The sequence below is a fragment of the Furipterus horrens genome, unplaced genomic scaffold, assembly GCF_987537825.1.
Source record: "Furipterus horrens unplaced genomic scaffold, mFurHor1.1.pri manual_scaffold_13, whole genome shotgun sequence".
NCBI classification, from domain to species: Eukaryota; Metazoa; Chordata; class Mammalia; order Chiroptera; family Furipteridae; genus Furipterus; species Furipterus horrens.
In genome coordinates this window covers 31,016,268-31,036,639 of record NW_028327183.1, presented here as the reverse complement: position 1 = coordinate 31,036,639, position 20,372 = coordinate 31,016,268, and the positions used below count along the sequence as shown (strand labels likewise).

The 20,372-nt window shown below is 48.9% G+C and overlaps 1 protein-coding gene across 1 annotated transcript in view; it reads left to right on the top strand.

Moving 5' to 3' along the window:
• FBXO31 (F-box protein 31) overlaps positions 1–20,372 on the top strand; it is a 35,822-nt gene that overhangs the window by 11,424 nt on the left and 4,026 nt on the right. The window contains exons 2-7 of the mRNA XM_090260042.1: positions 2,697–2,768; positions 10,484–10,560; positions 13,166–13,333; positions 13,918–13,992; positions 18,034–18,143; positions 19,843–19,996. Coding sequence (XP_090116168.1) covers positions 2,697–2,768; positions 10,484–10,560; positions 13,166–13,333; positions 13,918–13,992; positions 18,034–18,143; positions 19,843–19,996 — 656 coding nt within the window. The remainder of the gene's footprint in view (positions 1–2,696; positions 2,769–10,483; positions 10,561–13,165; positions 13,334–13,917; positions 13,993–18,033; positions 18,144–19,842; positions 19,997–20,372) is intronic.

The following is a 20,372-nucleotide window of genomic DNA, read 5'->3' as shown; positions in this document are numbered from 1 at the left end:
CTTAAAGACATCCTGTGACTTAAACAGAATCTTGCTGAGTACTCCATCTTCCCTGAGGTTGATAAGGAAATCAGACAAAATTAAGTACAAATGGTGTTTAACCTTAATTGCTTTCTGACAAATGGTGTTAACCTTAATTGCTTTCTGAAGAGTGCATCTGTTCCTTAGCCTTAAAAGAGTAAGTGATTAGATTTCTGTTTTCCTTTCTGTCTAGGAATGCTATATAGACTTGTTGGTCAGGGAGCGTTCTCTTTGGTTAATCCTTTAAGCTTCCTCTGTTGTAAGTTTCAAGTATTTTGTAAACATTCCCAGGATCTGCCTGTGAGCTCTTTCCTGGACCTTCCCTGTTAATTAGCATATCTGTAAAATCAGTAAAAGGAGGATGAGGCTTCCAGCTCTCTGCTGTTGGTCTGAGCGAGCCACAGTCCTCCGTGTGTGCTGGCTATTCATCCTGCTTATTGGAATTACCTCAGCGTCCCTGGTCATATTTAACATCATATCTGTACACTACATTGGTCTATACCACTAACACAGGTTACAAAAGTGTGCAATTCAAAGGAGGACATCCTCCCACAACCCCTGCCCTACAATCAAACTTCTTTGTCAGCGAGGCAGAAAGAGGCTGGTCCTTGGCTGCTTCATGCACTGGTAGCACACTAGAACTGAGAAAAGGAGCTGGCCTTTCAAAGCCACACAGAAAACAAACCGAAGCCCCTATATTACTATTTGGGTAACAGTTCAAGTGCGTCATTTGTACAAGAGAAGGACAAAGTGTGTTTATGGAGATCTGGACAAAGTAGTGACAATGACTGATGGTGTTCAGGAGGGAGCCCCTTGGCATCACAGAGCCACAGGAAAGTGTGAAGATAATTTAAGATAAAGCAGAGCTCTTTTCAGTGAGAGTGGGGTAGACCAATTGTTCCACCAGCCAGGGGTGATCTGCAAGGATTTTGACAAACTGTGGTCTCAGATTGCTGGTAACTCATGTTATATGACTACATTATTTTATCTCTGCCCCAGATTCTCAAACAGCATGCTTTATGATTTATGTTTCCTTACAAGTGCTTATAATCTCTATAACCCTCTAGAATGGAGTCCACATTCCTCTTGGCAAGAGGATAAAGCAGGTGTATTTTGCCTGATAATGAACAAAGCCATGGTTTTAGGTCTTTTAATGTCATGTCTATTCATCAGTAGTGGAGTAGGGGAAAGGAAGAGTCCCGAGGCAGGCCTGATCAAAGGGGTTTGCAGAGTAGTAACTGCCTCGCCCCTAGATAGCTTCTCCAGCCTGTGTGCATCTTGAGCTGTACTTTGTGTACTGTCAAAATCCTAACAGGGAAGCATTTGGGTTCATAGCATCCATTTTATTGAAAAGACCAGGCTGTATATAGAAGTATAAGGATTGCCTCAAGGAAAATAATGTGCGGTTCAGTTAAAAAAAATGAAAGAAAAGACCAGACCTCAGGCAGATTCAGGCATGATCGAAAATGTTGAGATGAAGGATAGCACTGTGAGTCCACTGGCCAAATGACTGCTGAGTCACCAGTGTCACCAAGCCTGTTTTCCTCCCTATGATGTGAGCATAGTACTGACCTTAGAGGTAGTTGCCAGGATTTTGTTACGGGGTCATTCTGGGAAGACCCAGATGAATGCCTATACCTGGTATGAGCATAGTGAGTGAGAGTCCTGGTGGTTATTGCTGTGGGGTCCTAGGGGCCCCCCGTTTTTGCCATCAGATACTTGCTGAGCACACACCTGTGCCAGAGCTGTCTGTGCTCACCACTATGAGGCGTTCCCATCTAGGCTTTAATTCTGGGGCCCCATCACAAGCCCATGCTCCTTTGTGCAAACCAGCCACCTTCTTCTGCCCCTGTTTTTTCATCGTTAAAATGGAGATGACAGTAGCACCTCTTTTATGGGCTGCTGGCAGGATAGACTGTAGTGGTGCCTGGCAGGAGCTCGGCATGGTGCCCAGCATGCACAAAGGTTGGTATGAGGCAGGCATTGTCATTAGCTTTTGGCCAACAGGCAGTTCTGTGTTAGTGTGGATTAAGGCACTTTCCTTTCAGAGCCTTGCTGCGACCTGAACAGAAGGACCTGACTTTTGGTTGGGAAGTTGCAGGGTTGGGGGTGGGGGGCAGGGTGATTTTGAAAAGTGGGGCCATGGTGGGGTCACAGTAAAGACAGGGAGAAGGAAGTAGGAGGGTATGTGCTATCAGCCAGGCGGGTGGGGAAGACAGGGAGGCGGGGAGGGCGTCAAGGATCTCTCCTTAATAGCAGTTATTCTAAGAGAGTGTCCAGCTCCTCCTTCCAGTGTCTTCTTGGGTCTTCAGTCGCAGGAACTGTGTTTTTTTTTAACAGAATTGGTAGTGTGGTGAGCCAAACTGGGGGTAAAATAGGCCTTTGTGGAACCCTGACACCAATGACAATCTCATTTTCACGGGAACATGCATCATTTCAGACCACTGAATTTCTACCACACCATATTCATAAGCTGGGATTGTCTGATTTTGGGATCGTCTGATTAGACTAACAAGACAAGGCCAAGGATTATACATGCACCCTGCTTCCCCCCTTCCCCCAGTCTTTCCTCCCTTTTCCCTCCCCTTTTCTCCTTTCCCTCCTATCAGTCCATCTATTTCTGTTCCTTTTTTGATTTCTTGACTGTAATGTCTAGCAAATGTTTCTTGTTACAGAGTATGGCGTTTGTGAAAACTTGCGGAAGCTGGAGATCACAGGTGTATCTTGTCGAGACGTCTATGCGAAGCGTAAGTTAACCTAATATCATCCATCATTAACTTCGTTCCAGGAGCAGACACTGTGAGTATCAACAATGGATCATATATTAATTAGACGCAAAACCCAGTTTCATTCTCAGACACCTTAATTTTAATGTCATAGACATTTTAAAGATAGCACTGGTAGTAACAACACTAAAACTGGGTAGGGGGCTCCCTTCTCTCCCTTTCTGGGTATGTACCTTTATTTTTCATCCCATCGGAGTATTTTAAGTGCTAAGTCCTTTAGATCTGAGAAACATGTCTGTACTGGGAACAAACTCTACGGTGCTTCCAGGGACCCCTTCCTCTGGAGTACAGGCCACAGCCTAACTGGATGCGCAGATGGCTGATAGTAAGTGAGAAATGAATCCGTGAGCCTCCCCTGAGGCCCTCAGCTAACAGGGCTGCCTGTGGGCCCGCTCCCCACTCCAGCCCAGCATCCGGCTCCAGCCCTGTGGTGGTCTTTCCTTCAGTTTTCTCTCCATGTGTTGCCCCTCTACCAGCCTCCCAGTCCCCCAGTCCCCCATTTCTGTCCTTTGCTATGTTACTTTGTAGAGTCGTGAGCAACACTCCGTGAGTGCACCAAGTGTCCCGAGCCCCAAATGCCTCCCCAGCCAGCCTTTCCTCTGTGCCCCTTTGGAGGGGGCTGCGAAGGCTCCTGTTAAGGCTGATGTCGCCCAGGAGCAGCGGGGTCACAGGGAGCAGCCTGCTCACTCACCCCCTTGTTGGGTGTGGCGTGCATCATTAGCAGCCAGGACTGGGGATGAAAGAACAGAGTAAGAAAGTCGTGGCGACCCCATTCTCTTGGGCCCGAAGTTGACCTGTCCACCTCTCTGAAAAGGACCATCGTTCCCCTTAAGCCCGTCTCGGAAGATTGTGGTTATTACTTGCTTTAGCACTTCCTACCCTGTTCTAAATTGAAGCGGACCAGGTGATGTCCTCTTACCAAGTACCTCCCCCAGGAACTGAGGGCCGCGCTCCTCCATGGAAACATGTGTGGTTGGGGACGGAGAAGTAGGCAGGCAGGGCGGTGGGGCTTCGCTGTGGGCCAGGCTGCTGACTGGGCGCTGAAGCACTCCGGCTTTCTTCCCGGTCTGGGGGCTAGTTGGTGCCTTTATGTATTCAGTCATTTCCGTGGGTCTGTTCCTCTGAGACTCCCCTTGTGAGGTGCCCCTCCTTCACGTGGCTGCGCCACCAGCACAGGTAGAGCGTGGCATTCCTGCAGAGCAGCTGACTCTGTAGGGAGATACGTTCAGTCCCTATAGCTGGGCCGATTTCATTGTCTTGTTGCTTCCGCATCGCACCAGAGACTCTCCATGCTATGATCGCATGACCATTTGGGAGTGCTGGATTGGCTAATGTTTCTGGGTTGAGATTTGCTCACATTTGGGACAATTTCCTGTCAAACGACTAAGTTCTTCATGGACCTTCCACGTCCATGCGCCATTCTGGGTGGTTCAGCTCTGCGCTCCAAGCTCTTGCCCCCTCCTGTCTGCCTCAGGGAACCTCAGGCTGTTGTCGGGACCCGTCTGCCCTGCCACATTTCCTCTGCAGTTCTTCCAACTCCTAGCATCCCCTCCCCCTGCTCCTGTGGTCCTTGGGCTTCACCCTTGCCCTCAGAATGATTCTCATGCTGGCTGCTGCCTCCTGCGCTGCTGTCCCCCCTGACTGCGGGTCCCACCGCAAGGCCGATCTGCTCAGGATCTTCCGATCCTCCTGCCTTGTGCACGTTCAGACTTTAGTTTCTTGTCTTGCCCCTGCTTCACATCTCACCAACCCAGGAGACGTGTGTCCCTCCAGGGCAAGTGAGTTGGGGAGACCAGAGTGGCCATCTCTCCTGGAAATGTAACCCTTGCTGTCCTCTCGTCTCATGGGCGAGAACAACGCTTCTGTGATTCCTCTAAAGCCCAGAATTTCAGGGGCAGGAAGCTGGTGCTCCGCCGGTGCCCTCCCCGCCTTTATCCTGTGGGAGCCCGCGTGGTCCTGGCTGCACCCTCAGTTCCTCTGTTATTTGTCCATAGCTCAGTGTGTTAAATCTCTTTAGAGTTAGAACCAAGCTCGCTACACCAGTCCCTGTGTACACACACTCAAGAAAAGTTGTGTGACTCTTAGGGACGACCAGCTGGCTTTTATGAGTAATATGACCAGTTCTTCTCTTTGATAACTGCTTTTTGAGTTTTGTGAGGCCATTTGATGATGTCATCTTAGAGCAGCATGGAGATTGTTCTCAAAGAGTTGTGAGCTCTCATCCGTGGCCGGTGTGGCTCAATGGATTGAACATCGGCCTGCCAACTGAAGGGTCGCCAGTGCGATTCCCAGCCAGAGCACATGCGTGTGTTGCAGGCCAGGTCCCCAGTTGGGGGCATGTGAGAGGCAACCAATCAATGTTTCTCTCTCACATCCCTGTCTCCCTCCTTCCCCTCCCTCTGAAAGTAAATAAATAAAATCTTCAAAAAGGAAAAAAGAGTGCGAGCACTCCAAATAACATCGTAGAGGGAGGCAGGTGCTCACGTGTCCCAGGCATTATAGGCTGTGACCCCCAGAGGACAGCATACGTGGTCAATAAGGCCCCTGCAGAGCACGTCTTGGCTGTGGGTGTAGGGGGTTGGGCAGGTAGGTGGTGTTTGTACACGCAGACCCAGGGAAAGCCGTGAGATAGGAAAATCTACCTCTGTAAGGGAGAGCAGGGAGCAGACTGAAGCAGAGGCTGGCCAAACTTACAAATGAGGTATGTCTGGGGCAGCTGAAGAATGAAATGGATCACCACACCACTTGGCAAGCACCAAAGAATGATATAGGAAAGAGGGGTGAAAGTCACAGGTACTAACTAGTACATGAGTGCAGCCAGGTATAGGTAATTACATGTTTGGCCCGGGTGGGACAACCACCTGTTCTGGGAACCAGTACACAACAGGAGACTATGGAGGATGCTGAATTAAATCTAAATGAAGATCATTTCTGATCAACCAGTCTCTGAGAGGTGTTTGCAGAAATGAGCCTCCATTCTGGCTCAGGTCCAACCTGTGGGACAGACACAGTCACGTCAAAGAACAATCTTCTCCGTAGGTGGGTAGGGACTTCTGGGGAGCAGGAACCGGTGCGGTTAGGGATAGGTCAGGAGGTGGACAACAGACTGAGGACAAGGGCCACGGCGAGGTGAACACACACACGTGCGTGCGGGGATGTGGGCAGACAAAGGAGGCTATCTGGAGGTTTCTTTTGACTGGTTATTCTTGACCCCTTGAAAACGGTTGGGAAATTCAGAGAATAATTTATATTATCTTCATTTGGTATCCTAAAGTGTTTAATCTGCCCCCAACGAAAGCAGGTTTCACAATGCAGGAGCATATTTTTGTGAGTTTGCTTTTGAAGGCAACTCACCCTTATTCCCTGGCATAGGTGAGAGAGAGCGTGAGCCAGCCTTGATTCAGAAGCGAAGGGTCTGAGTTAGGAGCTGGCAGACATCCTCCATACTCAACAGCAGAACGAGCACAAGCAGAGGAAAACACTAGGCATACATTATACAAGCTGGATATCTTAGTCGGGGCACAAGGGTTCCCAAAAGAGCCACTCTAAATGCCCACAGGCTGCGCCCTCTGCTGTGAGCTCCATGGATCCATGACAGGGACAGGAAGAGAGTGTCCCAAGATTGCCCTCCCTCATGAGTTTCTGGTGTGAATCTGTTGATTAAAATGAAGATCTAGCACATTTTCTTTCCAGCCAGGCCTCTCATTTTTGACAAGTGCTTGCCTCCCAAGGTACCAGGGATTGAGTGCGATGGCAGAGAGGGAAAGGGTGTTGAGTCATATGAAAACTATTTATACCATCGTGAAAGTGGAACCATCCTTAGCCCTTTCCCTGCTGTGTCTGTTCAGGTATAAACCCTCGCGTGAGGTCAGGACGTTTCGTGAAAATTCCTCCCGGTTACGAGCACATGAGGTACAGAGATGCGTACACCTGCCGTATGTACCTCCTGCTGCTTTGGCTTTGGCAGGGCAGCATGGTGAGAAGCTGCATGGAGAGGGACCTCTGACTCACGGCACGCGGACGCTTTGGTCCTAAGAGCCAGCTGCCCTTGGCTTGTGCTGTCTTTTCACCTTTCCGCTCTCTTCCCTGTGTGTTGGCCGTAACCAGCGTCGTACCTGAGCGGTGGGCTGGGCCAGGTTTCTGCAGCATCTTTTGTGTTTTGGTGTAGTACCAGGACGATCACTCTGATGCATACCTTAGCTCCTATTATTTATTAAGGCCGAGTGGAGAGAACAGAGTCGAAGCCCTAAAGCCCTTGTATTCCAAAAGGTAGTGTAAGTGGTTTGTCCTAGGCTTCAGTAGTCACTTGCGTTTAGACAGCAGCATATGTGAATCTGAAGAAATTGCGTACCTGTACCCACATGCACATGAGACAAAACGCCGTTGAAAGAGTTAATTATTTAGAACCGGATTCCTCTTGATGGACATTACTTGGGCTCTGGAACTTTTCCTAAGCCATATTCCATGGTGATTAAGGCTATCTCCAGTTTTTATTAGGTTGAGCTAAGATGCAGAGTGTGAATTTCAGTTGTCAAGAAAGATGTTAAAAATATCTGCTTGCAGGGACCCGCTGCTGCTTATTACCTCAGCCCCGCTGAGTGGGCCCTATGTCGGCATCGCCTGTGTGGACGAGACCCACTTCTGAGTCTTATAAGGGCACGGTTTCTAATAAAACCTACTCGGAACACAAGGAATAGAGTCATCTGTGGCGTTTCTCCTAAGCCCTGCCAGGCTCTGGACATGCGGCTGACGAGCTCGCTTGTCCCATTTTACTTATTGCGGGGAACCCCCCAGGAGTCAGTGTGGAGATGCCAGGACTGGTGGGCGTGCTGGGGGCAGTGTCTGAGCGCTGTGCACAGCCCACAGTGCTTGTGTCGTCGGGCCCAGAGCTGAGCTGCCTGAGTGAAGACCAGTGGCGAGGGGGCTCGTCAGGAGTGTGTATAAGCGGTCAGGAGGAGCCGGGCCACAAGGGGGTGAGGTGGGCCAAATCTGAAGGCATGAATTGTGTTCTCCTCCAAAACCTGTTGGAAGCAGCCTCTCTAGAACATTCTGTCTTAGACGGCCCCGCTCTCGCTCTGCTTGGCAGTCAGTGAGCCAGGGTGCCTTCTCCAGGCCCGTGGCAGAGAACATGACGTAGCACTTCTTAATGAGAGTTGTCGATCAATCGCCATGGCTGTGCTGACGGGAACAGCCTGGCACGGGCTTTTAAATGCAGTGGACAAGCACTTAGAGGGTCATTATGTCATACATTTGCCACGGGATTCTTCTAGAACAACAGTGTCTCTGGAACTGATAGCCAAGACCGAGAATGGAATTGTGACCCACGTGTGGGAGGGAGGCTCGGGGGCTGGGAGCTAGGAAGTGCCTAGAGTTGTGTTGGGCGTGTGTTGTGGTCGGAAGTTTTCTGTAACTTGTAAGAATGTATCGTGAGTCCAGACTTTTCACCACGCCTTCCAGGGCCTCTGCACTTTACCACATATTATGATGTCCCTCAGCTGCTGGTAGTTAACAGCTTAGACGGCACTGTTCTAACTGGAGATTGCTGTCCTCTCTAAGCTTTGGGTGTAGTTATAAAAATGGAGTAGTCATTGTATTGTAGGAAATTAGGAAGATCCAGAAAACATAATGAAAATACGATGTGGGTAAGCATTGGCTGCATTTCTCTGTGGACATATTTAAACTGAGTGGTCTCTTGCCTCCATGAGTATGAGGAAAAAATATATAATGTGTGAAAAGAGAGCCATGGCTGGCATGGCTCAGTGGATTGAGCGCTGGCCTGTGGACCAGAGGGTGGCCCGTTCAATTTCCAGTGAGGGCACAGGCCTGGGTTGCGAGGCAGGTCCCCATCGGGCGTGCATGAGAGACAACCACAGATGGATGTTTCTCTCCCTCTCTTTCTCCCTCCCTTCCCCTCTCTCTAAAAATAAATAAATAAAATATTTGAGGGAAAAAACAGTCATTTCAACCCTAATTTCAAACCTCTCTACGCCCCAGTATCCCAGTGCTCCTAAAATGTTCTGATGCAGTGCAGCTTCGAATTTCTTCTCTGTTGTTACCCAGACGTTCCAGAGAAGCGCTGTGACGATTGGTTTGCGAGGTGCCTGGGACCTTGCACTGTTCCTTCCTCCTCCGTTCGCTCCGTCCCTGGAGCTACTGAGGGCCTGTGTCCCCCTGGTCTTCTAGAAGCCTCTAGGCCGTGTTCTGCTGGACCAGAAAGGATCCACAGTCTTAACTGAGTGCACGACGCTGTCCTAGAGAGAAGCAAGTCAGCATCACCTGAGGCTGCAGATTGGGACTGTCAGGAGCTTTGTGGCCTCAGATTAGTGGCTTTTGCAGTATCACTTGTGTTTCTTTTTCTCCATATCAGGCCATGTGTTATCTTACTAATCTGTGTGTGTAAGAAGGTGGAAGCATCATGGGGCGATGTGCTGTCCTTATGACATACCTACCACGTGTCCCTGTGTGCAAATTGATGGTGACTGTTGAAGTGCATTTTGAACTTGAAAATAACGACCTGTAGGGCTCTGGCTTTGAGGTTCTAACCTAGAATCCTGGCAGTGCTCCAAATTGCTCTAGTAGATAGAAGGAGTTTGGTATACAGTGAGGCTGGACAGGCCACTTTCAGCCAGTGTGCACCTCAAGGCTGTCAGGCAGGAGGAGGAAATCCCCCCTCATTCACAGGAGGGTTATTATCTTGTTGTAGTTAGAGAAGCCATGTCTCAGCTCTTGCAGCCAGGCAGGAGGGGTTCCCTCTTACTGGTGGGAGATCAGCCTTGCACTCAGGTCTCCACCTGACTGGACGAGGCCCACCCCAGTGGGGAGAGCGGTCGGCTTTACTCAGTCCGCCGGTATAAGTGTTAACCTCAGCCAGAAGCACCTTCCCAGGCGCATGTGCAATCATGTTTGACCAAGTGTCTAGGCACCCTGTGGTCCAGTCCAGTTGGTACATGACGTTACCTACCACACAGTGCCTGCACAGAGACCCCAGACCCTACGCCTGGCAGTCAGGGCTTTACGTGAGTTGGTTGCCCATTAATTCAGTCAGCTATTCACCGAACAAGTACGTGTGCAAAGGCAGAGGAAAACTGAAGTGAAGGACATTTTCCAAAAGGTTTACTGCAGCTGGTCCTCTCTCTAGTGAGATTTCAGGTTGGCACTGGGTTTCCTTCTCTCCAGTCGTCTTCAGTGAATACGGTTGCCTTGCTTTTGAAATCAGGTGGGGAAGTGCGATGTTTTTAAAAAAGAGAGAAGACCCAACTTAATTCTTAATGTACAGTGCCATGACATTGTGGGCTCTGCCCCCACCTCTTAAGGACTCCTGTGCCCCCTCAGCTGTGTAAACGGACGCGAGGCTCGTCATTTCACAAAGGCGCTCAGCTCAGTCCATGTCTTGCAAGACAGCAGTTTCCTGTCATTGGAGCTGCTCACACTGAGGCTGGGTTTCCAAAGGACTCCGTTGTCTGTTTTACTATGCTTTTCAAAGACGTTTTCATTCTTAGAATTCTTTAGGAAGTTTTGTAGGTAAGCTTTGCTGAAGTCCTTGTTTGCAAGGCTGTTACAAGCCTTTGTAATTTCTTCATAGTCCTCTCTTCCCCCTCCTGCCCTGTCCCCTGATGCACTGTCAAGTGAAGACTGGCTGGCTCTAAAACGAAGATCCGCTTTCTCTCTTCCTGTAGTGCTCCACCGATACAGACACATCTTGGGGTTGTGGCAGCCGGATATCGGGCCCTATGGAGGACTGCTGAATGTGGTGGTGAGTCCGAGAGCCTCGCGTGTGAATTATTTTCTTTTCTTTTCTTTTCCTTTCTTTTCTTTTCTTTTCTTTTCTTTTCTTTTCTTTTCTTTTCTTTTCTTTTCTTTTCTTTTCTCTTCATATGTAGTTTCTTGTGAAGTCAGGACTGCTGCCCCATGTGGATGGAACTTAGTGCCTTTTCTACCCGAGGGGCAAGTCAGCTGCTTGCTATATGTCATTGGAGCAATCACAAGGAACCTCTCATCAGTTATTTTTTGCGGCCCTAGGTGGTTCTCTGTAGAGCAGCTTCTCCCCCACCGTGAGGTGTGCATGTGCCCTGAACAGGGCCTCCTGAACAGAAATCCTAGGGCCAGGCATGTGCAGTTAATACTTTGCCAGCTCCGGGCAGGCGCCTGGGCCCAGGTGTTGCTGTAGTTGATGTCCCAGTGAAAACAGTCGGGTGCCCCGGGGAGCGCTGGTGTTCTGCCCCTGCTTCCCTTCTCGCTGGCTCAGGCCAGAAGCCCGGTCCGGGAGACCGGCTGCTCGCCATGTAACAGTGGTGGGTCTGCCTCTCAGCGGCCCCGGACAGCCTCAGTGTGGCTCTTCCGAGCGTGGTCCAGACGGGCCACCTGGGGACTCTGGTTGCTCACCGAGTGAGGTTTGCACGGGGATAAGTATGGCTTTATATTCTTTGGTGGGAGCGTTCATTAAGAAGCACACTTTACATATGTTATGTTTAATATCACTGGGCAAAAGCCTTGCTATTAAAGCATTTTCTCAGGGACAACCCAACAGCTCCCAGCGTGGGCGTATGTTTTTCTTTTTAGTCGTGGGGTGGGTGGGGGGTGGGGGTGAGAATTGTTTTTCATACTGGCAGTGAGTCATAAAAATGAATAAAAAGAAGCTTCTCAAAGCAGGGGAAGTGGATGCCATGACTGAATAACAGCAACTGGCTCTCGTCTCAGACAGGCAGCAGCCACAGGAGTGAGTAAGTTCTCTCCTCCCGTGGCTAGAGCTAGAAGCTGTAGGTCTGGGCTCTTCCTCGGCAGGCAGGAGCGACTACGGGGTCCTCCCGACCGGGCTGTCCGTGTCCCTGCACTGAGAATGTGGGTGCATTTGTGCTGAGCGTGTGTGTGGGGACTGCGTGTCCTTTGATCTGAGTTCTGTCCCTTTCTATCTGTCACTGGTTCAAACACACAAGAATAGCGGGAATGGTAGCATGAACTGCCAATGCCTGCCACCGGGATTCAGCAGTTACTGGTAGTGCGCCAAGTTTGTGGCCTCTGTCTCTGCCCCTTGCCGTTCTGTTTTTAGGAGGTTTCAAGCAAATCCCAGGCCTGTGTTGCTTCATGTGTTCATCCTTCAATGTGGATCTCTACAAATGTGGGTATTTCCCTACATATATCCACCACGTTCTTATCACATCTTGCAAAAGTAGCGGTAATTCCTTGACATTACCTGAGACCCTGTGCATATGTAAGGTTCCCCGATAGTCTCAAAACTGCCTTTGACAGCTGTTTCCTTCCAATCGGGACCCAACCCAGGCCCGCACGTTGTATTTGTGTTTTTTGCTCATGATGTCGTGTTGAAATCAGCATCCCATTTTTTTCTCAGGTGAGTTGCCCTATTTATTGGGTATCACTTAGGAGATTATTCCGCTTCTTTCTCGTGCCGTTTAGCTACCTCCCCTTTCTAAAAGGCTTTCTTGGATTCAGGTCTAACTGCTTTATTTCTTTTTTTTTCATTTAAAAAGTTAATTTTTCAGCTGTATTGAGATATAATTGACAAAAACGCAGGATTCATAAAGCAAACTGCATGGTCCCACTATCTAGCTACCGGTAATAAACATATCCATCATCTGACATTGAAGTTCTATTCTCAGTAAATTTCAGTGATCAATACACTGTTATTAAGTATAGTCTCATTGATATTTAGAAATATTTATTTATTTTTAGAGAGAAGGGAAGGGAGGGAGAAGGAGAGGGAGAGAAACATCAATGTGTGGTTGCCTTTCACACGCTCCCACCTGGGGACCTGTTTCCCAACCCAGGCCTATGCCCTGACTGCGAATCGAACTGGTGACCCTTTGGTTTGCAGTCGGGCACTCAATCCAGTGAGCCACAGTAGCCAGGGCTCACACTGTGTTTTTTTTTTTTTTTATAATTTATTTGTTGGTTTGTTTATTTATTTATTTTTAGAGAGGGGAAAGGAGAGAGGGAGGGAGGGAAACATCACTGTGTGGTTGCCTCTCACTCGCGCCCCCAACCGGGGACCTGATGTGCAACCTAGTCATGTGCCCTAAATGGGAATTAAACCAGCGACACTTGGCTCGCAGGCCGATGCTCAATCCACTGAGCCACAGAAGCCAGCGCCAAGAATTATGCCTTTTTTCACATTGTTTTTCATTAGATAACAACTCTAATGATCAAGCACTTGATGGGCAAGGCAATGCTTCTCCCATTGTGATAGATCAGGGGTATCTTGATGTGTGTTGGCCCTGAGGTTCTCCGTGGGCCTGGAGCATGCAGACGTGGGTAGTCACTGTGAAGAGCTGCGGGTGAGGAACATCTGCCTTGGTGCCTTCGGTAACCCTCATGTGGACATGCGCCCTTTCTCCTTACCACAGGTGGACGGCTTGTTCATTATCGGTTGGATGTACCTGCCTCCCCATGACCCTCATGTGGATGACCCAATGCGATTCAAGCCGTTGTTTAGAATTCACCTGACGGAGAGGAAATCACCCACGGTGGAGTGCATGTATGGCCACAGTGGGCCCCACAACGGCCACATCCAGGTGAGTGTGTGCTCGGGCTCCCTTAGGTACAGCAGCCGTGTACGGGCGAGGGGCCAGGCCTCCTCTCTCTTCCCGGTCTTGGTGCCAGCGAGTTTGCAGCGGTGTCTGTAGCTACAAGCCCGTGTCCGTACAGAGCAGGAGAAATGGGAGGAAACAGGGCTCTACCCCCACTACTTCTGTGTGTTATTTAGGCTGTGGTGCTGTACGTAACTCCCCAAAGAGTCACTAGTTGGACCTCTCCACTGGTTCTGCATCCAGTTAAAAGCATTTGTTCTTTCCCACCACACCATTCCTCACTGTTGTTTTTTCAATACCCCTGAGACTACTAAATGATAGTGCCTTTTTCCTGCTCTAAGAATCCCCTTGGAAACGTGTAAGCACCTGTCTCCTGGATGCACTGCTCCTCTGAGAAGGAGGTGCACGGTCAGGGTGGTGCTGAGCTCCTTTCTCTGGACTGGTCACAATTTGTAGGGATACTGGGCTTCTGTAGATGAGTGGGGTGCACCCAGGAAGAGGGGGTTATTGTCTGGTGCAGATGCAATGACTGATTTATTCCCCTTGCTCCTCTGTCATAAATGCTCAAGATTGTGAAGAAGGACGAGTTCTCCACCAAGTGCAACCAGACGGACCACCACCGGATGTCTGGTGGGAGGCAAGAGGTGAGCCCGTACCCCTTGTGTGCACAAGGACCACACATGAGGTTGCGTGGTTGGACATCCTCAGCGTGCCGCCAACAAGAGGGCCCTCTCCTGCGGTTCATCTTCACGTGGCTGGCACAGAGAGTGTGTCTGAGTGACCTCACCTAGTTGTGTGTACACAGGCATAGGATTTTGTTTCCCTTCCAACCCTCAGAGCATATGACGGAAAGGAAAGAGTTTTCACCGGGTTGTTCTCCTTCACCCCTTTGTCAAGAGTGTTTGTGTGCCGTGTAGGTTTCTTGTTGGAGGTGAGTTGCAGGGATACGAGGGGCTATTGTTCCCACAGGTGGACCCGGAGATTGAAATTTTCAGAGCAGGCAGCACAGTGTGTAAACCTGCGGGTCAGTCCCACCAGGAGTTTCCTTGTGCTTCCTTTTGTTTGCACGAGTAATTGTACCTTAAATTTATGAGTTGTAGTGTTCTGAGGATCTATGTCATACTGCCATTGCAAAATATTGCCATTTCTTAAGAAGAACTTGAACTTTTAAAACAAAGAAGCCTCATGACAGCTTCTTTGTATTTGTTGGTGTGCATTTCTCAGCCATTTTTCGAGTCCCTTTTGCATCCTGCTCAGGAAGGAACCAGTGAGTGGTCCTGCCCAACCCTTCACATGGGCTAGACCCTTAATCGGTACAAGAAACCAGCCTTGTGGAGTCATAAACTGCATCCACAGGACTTCCGAACTCTCCCACTTGCTTGCATGCGAACTCTAGGTCCAGGATTTCTGCCAGCTCTGTGCACCTTTGAAGGCCAATTCCAGTCTGTCTGGTGAGCAGCGGTGTGGCTCTCGGGCTGCCCAGACTGTGTCTCCCTAGCGCAGGCGCTGCCTGGTTTGTCTTCATGGATGATGGCCAAGGCCCCGCCACCACCTTTCTGCCCTGCTCCTACCTGTCCAGGTCCCCTACGCGAGGCTTCCAGACACCTGGGAACTGCAGGGAAGAGCAGAGTTGGGGAAGCAATCACCCAGTTACTAAAACGATGCCTTGTCCTCCAACACAAAGCCAGCAGACTCTGGAGGGAAAGGCGCGGGCACAGCCCCACCGGGGAGCCCTCTCCACGCCCATCTCCCAGCCTCCCTCTGTGCTTCGGCATTTCTCACGTAACTGCTGTTACTCCAGAGCTATCTCCCGGTCTCCTCAGAACCGTTCCCAAGACCGAGTCTTAATTCAGCACAGCATTCCGTCATCTCGGTATGATGTAATCGGATGTAAGCATGCTGCTGCAGGTGGACATGGGGTTTGTCCTTAACTGTTCACATTTCTTCCATTATCCTCTTGGCCACGTGCTGGAGTGACGTAACCTATGGGCGCCTCAGTCCTTTTCTGTAAACTAAGACCATGTGGTTACCTGTGGACCCCAACTGACTCCTGAGAGTTGACTAGGATACCACACCAGGAGGATGCCAAGTGTTGTTCCTGCCATCCCACTGTCTGAAGTCCATGAAAAACCTTATGTGAATTTCGGATCATGCAGAAAAGGAATTGCTGGGTAAAAGGCCTTGAAGGTGTTCCAGATTCTTGTTGCACGTTGTCGGTTTCATGGTCCTTGTGTACACCCCACCAGGGCAGGTAAGCCCTACCTCCCATGCTCCTATTGGCTCTGGTATTGGCCTTGGTGGAGGCAAGACCATTTAGCACGTGGACTGTTGAGTTAGCTCTGATTCTGTCACTCTCTAGCTGGGTGACTTTGGAAAGCTTTCTCTGCTTTTATAAGTCCCAAGCCTCTGTAGAACAAGGAAAATGTTAGCACCCATCTCCTAGGCCTTTTGTGCAGATTAAGACAGTGTTGTACAATGCTAGCACATGGTTGAGTCGGCCCCAGATAAATATTAAACTGATTCTTGTCTTAAATGTTCTGTGCCCCTGTGTTTTTTTTATACATATGACACCTTCTAAAATTATTTTGTAGTAAGCATAGGTATTTATAAGTTCTTTGTTCTGAGTAATTGGCTCTGGTTGGTATAATGACTTTGACCTTTTCATGCAAAGTAAATAAGATTATGACTATTCACAAGCTATCTGCGCTTTGGCATTTAGCTTGAGTCTGATTATTCACCATGGCAACATTGAAATCCTTTGTTTATTACATTCACTTGCTTCCATTTTTACCTGTTATTTATCTATTTGATTTATTTTGAAGGGCCTTTCCTCCGGGAGTTGAGCCTTTTCAGTGAAAGGTTTTGGCTTTAGTGAAATAATTTTAAAATCGTTCTCTGGTTATTGGTTTCTGTGTTCTAAAAACCTTTGCCTGTCTTCAAGTGACAGAGAATCAGTCTCTCTCCCTCTCTGTCTCTCTCTTGCTGTCTCTTTCTTCGTCTCTCTCACTGAAGTTTGGTAGCTTCACATTCTGTTTAGGTCTGTGACCCAGCTTGAACGATTTTATGCGTACGGTGTGAGGTGGGGATTGTGGATCTTCTTCATACGCATGTCTAGTTGTTGGGGTACCATTTGTGGAAACGACTTTTCTTTCCCCACCAGGTAGCTCTATCAGCTTTGTCGAAAACCAGCTGACCAGATAAATGTGGGTCTGATGCCAAGCTCTCTGTTTAGTTCTATTAATATATTTGTTAGTTCTTATGGTCATGCCACCATCTTGATTACTGTAGCTCTGTAGTAAGTCATAGCACGAACTAGTGTTGTTCCTTGGGCTTTGTTCTTTTGCAAGACTGTGTAGGATGTTTAGGTTCTTTTCATTTTCCTATGAGTTTCAGAATGAGCTTGTTGGTTTCTCCAGAAAAGCTAGCTCGGTGGGATTATGATTGACATTGAACCTTTAGGTCAGTTTGTCTAGAGTTGCAGACTTCATGCTGAGTGTTCCAGTCTGTAGAGGCCTCTGACTAGTATGAGGCCTCTTTAGGATTCTCTCTGCGGTGTTGGGGTTTTCAGAGTGGAGGACTTGAATATATTTTGTAATATTTATTCCCAAGTCCTGTGGTTTGTTTTATTTTCAGTTGTTGTAAATTTGATTCAAAATTTTTATTTGATAGCTTAGTGCTGCTAGTATATAAACATTCAGTTGATTTTCTATATTGACTTTGTAGTTATAGCAGTAGTTTTGTTCAGCCACTGTAGCAATTTTTGTTCTTTGCCGGACTTTGGGCAGTAACGTAGTAAAGCGGTTGACAGATTGTAGCTCTTTTGTTGTTTTGGCAAGTTGCTTTTGCTTCTGTTTATAGAGCTAATTCTAGCTAATCATTAGAAACACTATTTTGAGTTAGAAACTCCATTCTCTGGATTAGGTTAAATGTGCAGAATCAAGCAATTAAGCGCTAAATATCCTTCCCAGTGTTCGATTCCAGAATGAATTAGTGAGTTTTGGGGACTCAGTGTTTATAAAAGCTCTCTTTTTGTGCATATACTTACTGAACCTACACCATAAGTGTGAAGGCACGTTTGAGAAAGGAAAATCCACCCACAGTCTCTTGACTCCAGCTGTACCTATCACGGTGCTGAGCAGCAACTACAGAAAGCAACTCTGGCTAAGTCAGCCAGCACAGGGTTTAGTGACCGAGTCCTGCTGTGTGTCCTGCTCTCCCAGAAGCCTGAGAACCAGGCTCAGAGGCTTGTGCAGTGTCAAGCGAGCTCAGCCTCCCGTTTCCTGGCTGGGCTCGACGTGAGGTTCATGCGGCTGTTCCCTGGAGCTGTGGGTACGGACTGTGGCCCCAGCCTCACCCGAAGGGACCCCATGTTCCTGCTGCTTCCCCTGAAGTCTGGGCTCATGTGCTCTGGGAAGGCAGGAGCCAGAGCCCCTCATTTTTCAGTGGTGGCATGCTTCCACAGGAAGGGAGGCCAGGTGCTGGGACACCAAACACATGGCAGAGTCCTATGCTCCTGTCCGGCCCCGTCTTCATTTGTCCACCCGGGTGGGTTCCTTCAACATAGGTGTGCCCAGAGCATCACCCAGAACTACAAAAATGCTGCTTTGTCCACTCAGTATTACAGTGAGCAGCCTCCCCGGGCCCCTGTGTCATGGTGGTTGTCATGACCTGAATTCTCTTGGAAGGAGTTCCGAACGTGGCTGAGGGAAGAATGGGGGCGGACGCTGGAGGACATTTTCCACGAGCACATGCAGGAGCTCATCCTGATGAAGTTCATCTACACCAGTCAGTACGAGTGAGTGCAGCCCCGCTCTGTGGGAACATGAGCTCAGTGCCACCCTCTCTGGCTGCTGTGAGCACGGTGCCCATGCCCACCTCCTCACTTGTCCCCCATATGTCTTCCGTCTTATTTATCGTCACCGTCTGCATCCGGATGCTCCAGCAGCCCTGGTGTGTGCGCCTAATCCTTGGGGTTGTTTTCGCACGTCCGTCCCGGAAGGCCTGCTGTCCCACCTCTCTGTCCCTGGAGCCGGTCCCTCCAGCCCCTGTTTAGCTCCTTTGCCATGTTCCCCGTGCAGTCTTGGATTGTTGTCCCAGAGTGCCAGAGCAGGAGTGGCATTCCCTTCCGGTCACTGAGTGCTCCACTGCAGCGCCCCTGGCAGGGACACGGGAGCCCCTGTTAACCGTTTGAGTGCCAACGTCGCTGTGAGCGACGCTGAAAATTTTCCCAAAAGTGCCGTCGCTCCCAGCAACTCTGTTTTCGACGGCTACGAATGTAAATAACAATGGAAGAATTCATATTTTATGTTTTGTTCTCTTTTGTTGTAGTTCAGGTTATGTATTGATATAACTTTTGCTCATGTTGATCGAGATTTCGAACTTTTATGTTTGTTCCAATTCTGACATTAATTCTGATATAATTTTTACTTACATTTTATTTTATTTTGTTTTATTTTTTAAAATAATGTATTTGTTTATTTTATTTTCAGAGAGAAGGGAAAGGAGAAAGAAAGGGAGGGGAAACATCACTGTGTGGTTGCCTCTCTCTCGCGCCCCCAACTGGGGACCTGATGTGCAACCCAGGCATGTGCCCTGACTGGGAATCGAACCAGCGACACTTGGTTCGCAGGCCGATGCTCAGTCCACTGAGCCACAGCAGCCAGGGCTAATTTTTACTTATATTTTAAATGGTCCTTTTAATTTCATGTATCTTTGCAATAATCGTTGACACTATGCAGTGTGCATGATAAGGAAGCTTTTGCTAATGGACATTTTCACTGCTTCACTGTATAGAATTAGCATTTTGTTTATAAGCTGTTTTTCACTGTTGATATCTATTGATAGAGGTCTCCAGTGTGAATGCTGCTTGTGTCCCTTTCTCTCGTACGCTATGAAGTTTTCTTTTTTCCCCCCAAATTTATGTAATATTTGGCACAGTTCTTGCTTGTTATCCATGTTGCTCTGTGTTTTTTTTAATTGTATTCATAGGTTTTATATTATGCCATATATTATACTTCAAAAGCCATATTGAAGGAAAGAGTTTATATTTTCTAAAATAATTATTATAAGAAAATTATATGCAATAAATTTTTTCCTAAATTGTGTCAAGGACACAGCTTACGAAAGAAGAGGGTATTTACTACATGTTGTGAAATTTTCAGCCAATTATTATGAATAATAATGTTTTTATAGACATTTTTTATCAACAGCATTTCTGAGCAAAATAACGTGGCATTTCTCCTACAAACTTTAACAGTGACGCATGGCGCTCAAAGGGTTAAGCCTCATTGGAATCAGAGAAGGTGTGAGGGTGCTGTGCACCTGTGGGTGGGGTGAGCATGGCTCGGGAACATGGGGTGCCCCTATTCCCCACGGATGTGGCATCCTAGGTCAGCCACACGGCCTGGGCCCCGCGGTGGGGCGGGGAGGTGCGGGCTCTGCACCGCTGCAGCCCCGTGCGGCTCTGCCACGCTCTCCCGTCACCCTCCCCACAGCAACTGCCTGACTTACCGCCGCATCTACCTCCCGCCCAGCCACCCGGAGGACCTCATCAGGCCGGGCCTCTTCAAAGGCACCTACGGCAGCCACGGCCTGGAGATCGTCATGCTCAGCTTCCATGGGAAGCATGCCAGGGCCACGAAGATCACGGTAAGTCCTCGGGCCACCGGGCGGGTTCAGCCCTGCGCGGATTTGTCAGGCGGGCCTTGGAGTTGCACGACTTGGGCGGCAGGCACCCTGGCTCCTTGGTAGGGCCCAGACTAGAGCACCGCTTCCCCAGGATGTGGTTGGTGATTCAGGTCCTCAGACCTCACCCGGACCCACCAAAGCAGGGTCTCAGGAGATAGTGAGCACTTCTTCTTTCCCACAGAGAGAAAACACTGATGCCCTTGCTCCACCCTGCGGATTCTCATTTAATGGGTAGCGGGCTGGGTAAGGCTTCCACAGGCTCTCTGGGTGAACCCAAGGGCTGTGATATTAGAGATTCCTGCAGTAGCACACGGTCCCCACTGCCAGTCCCGGCCTC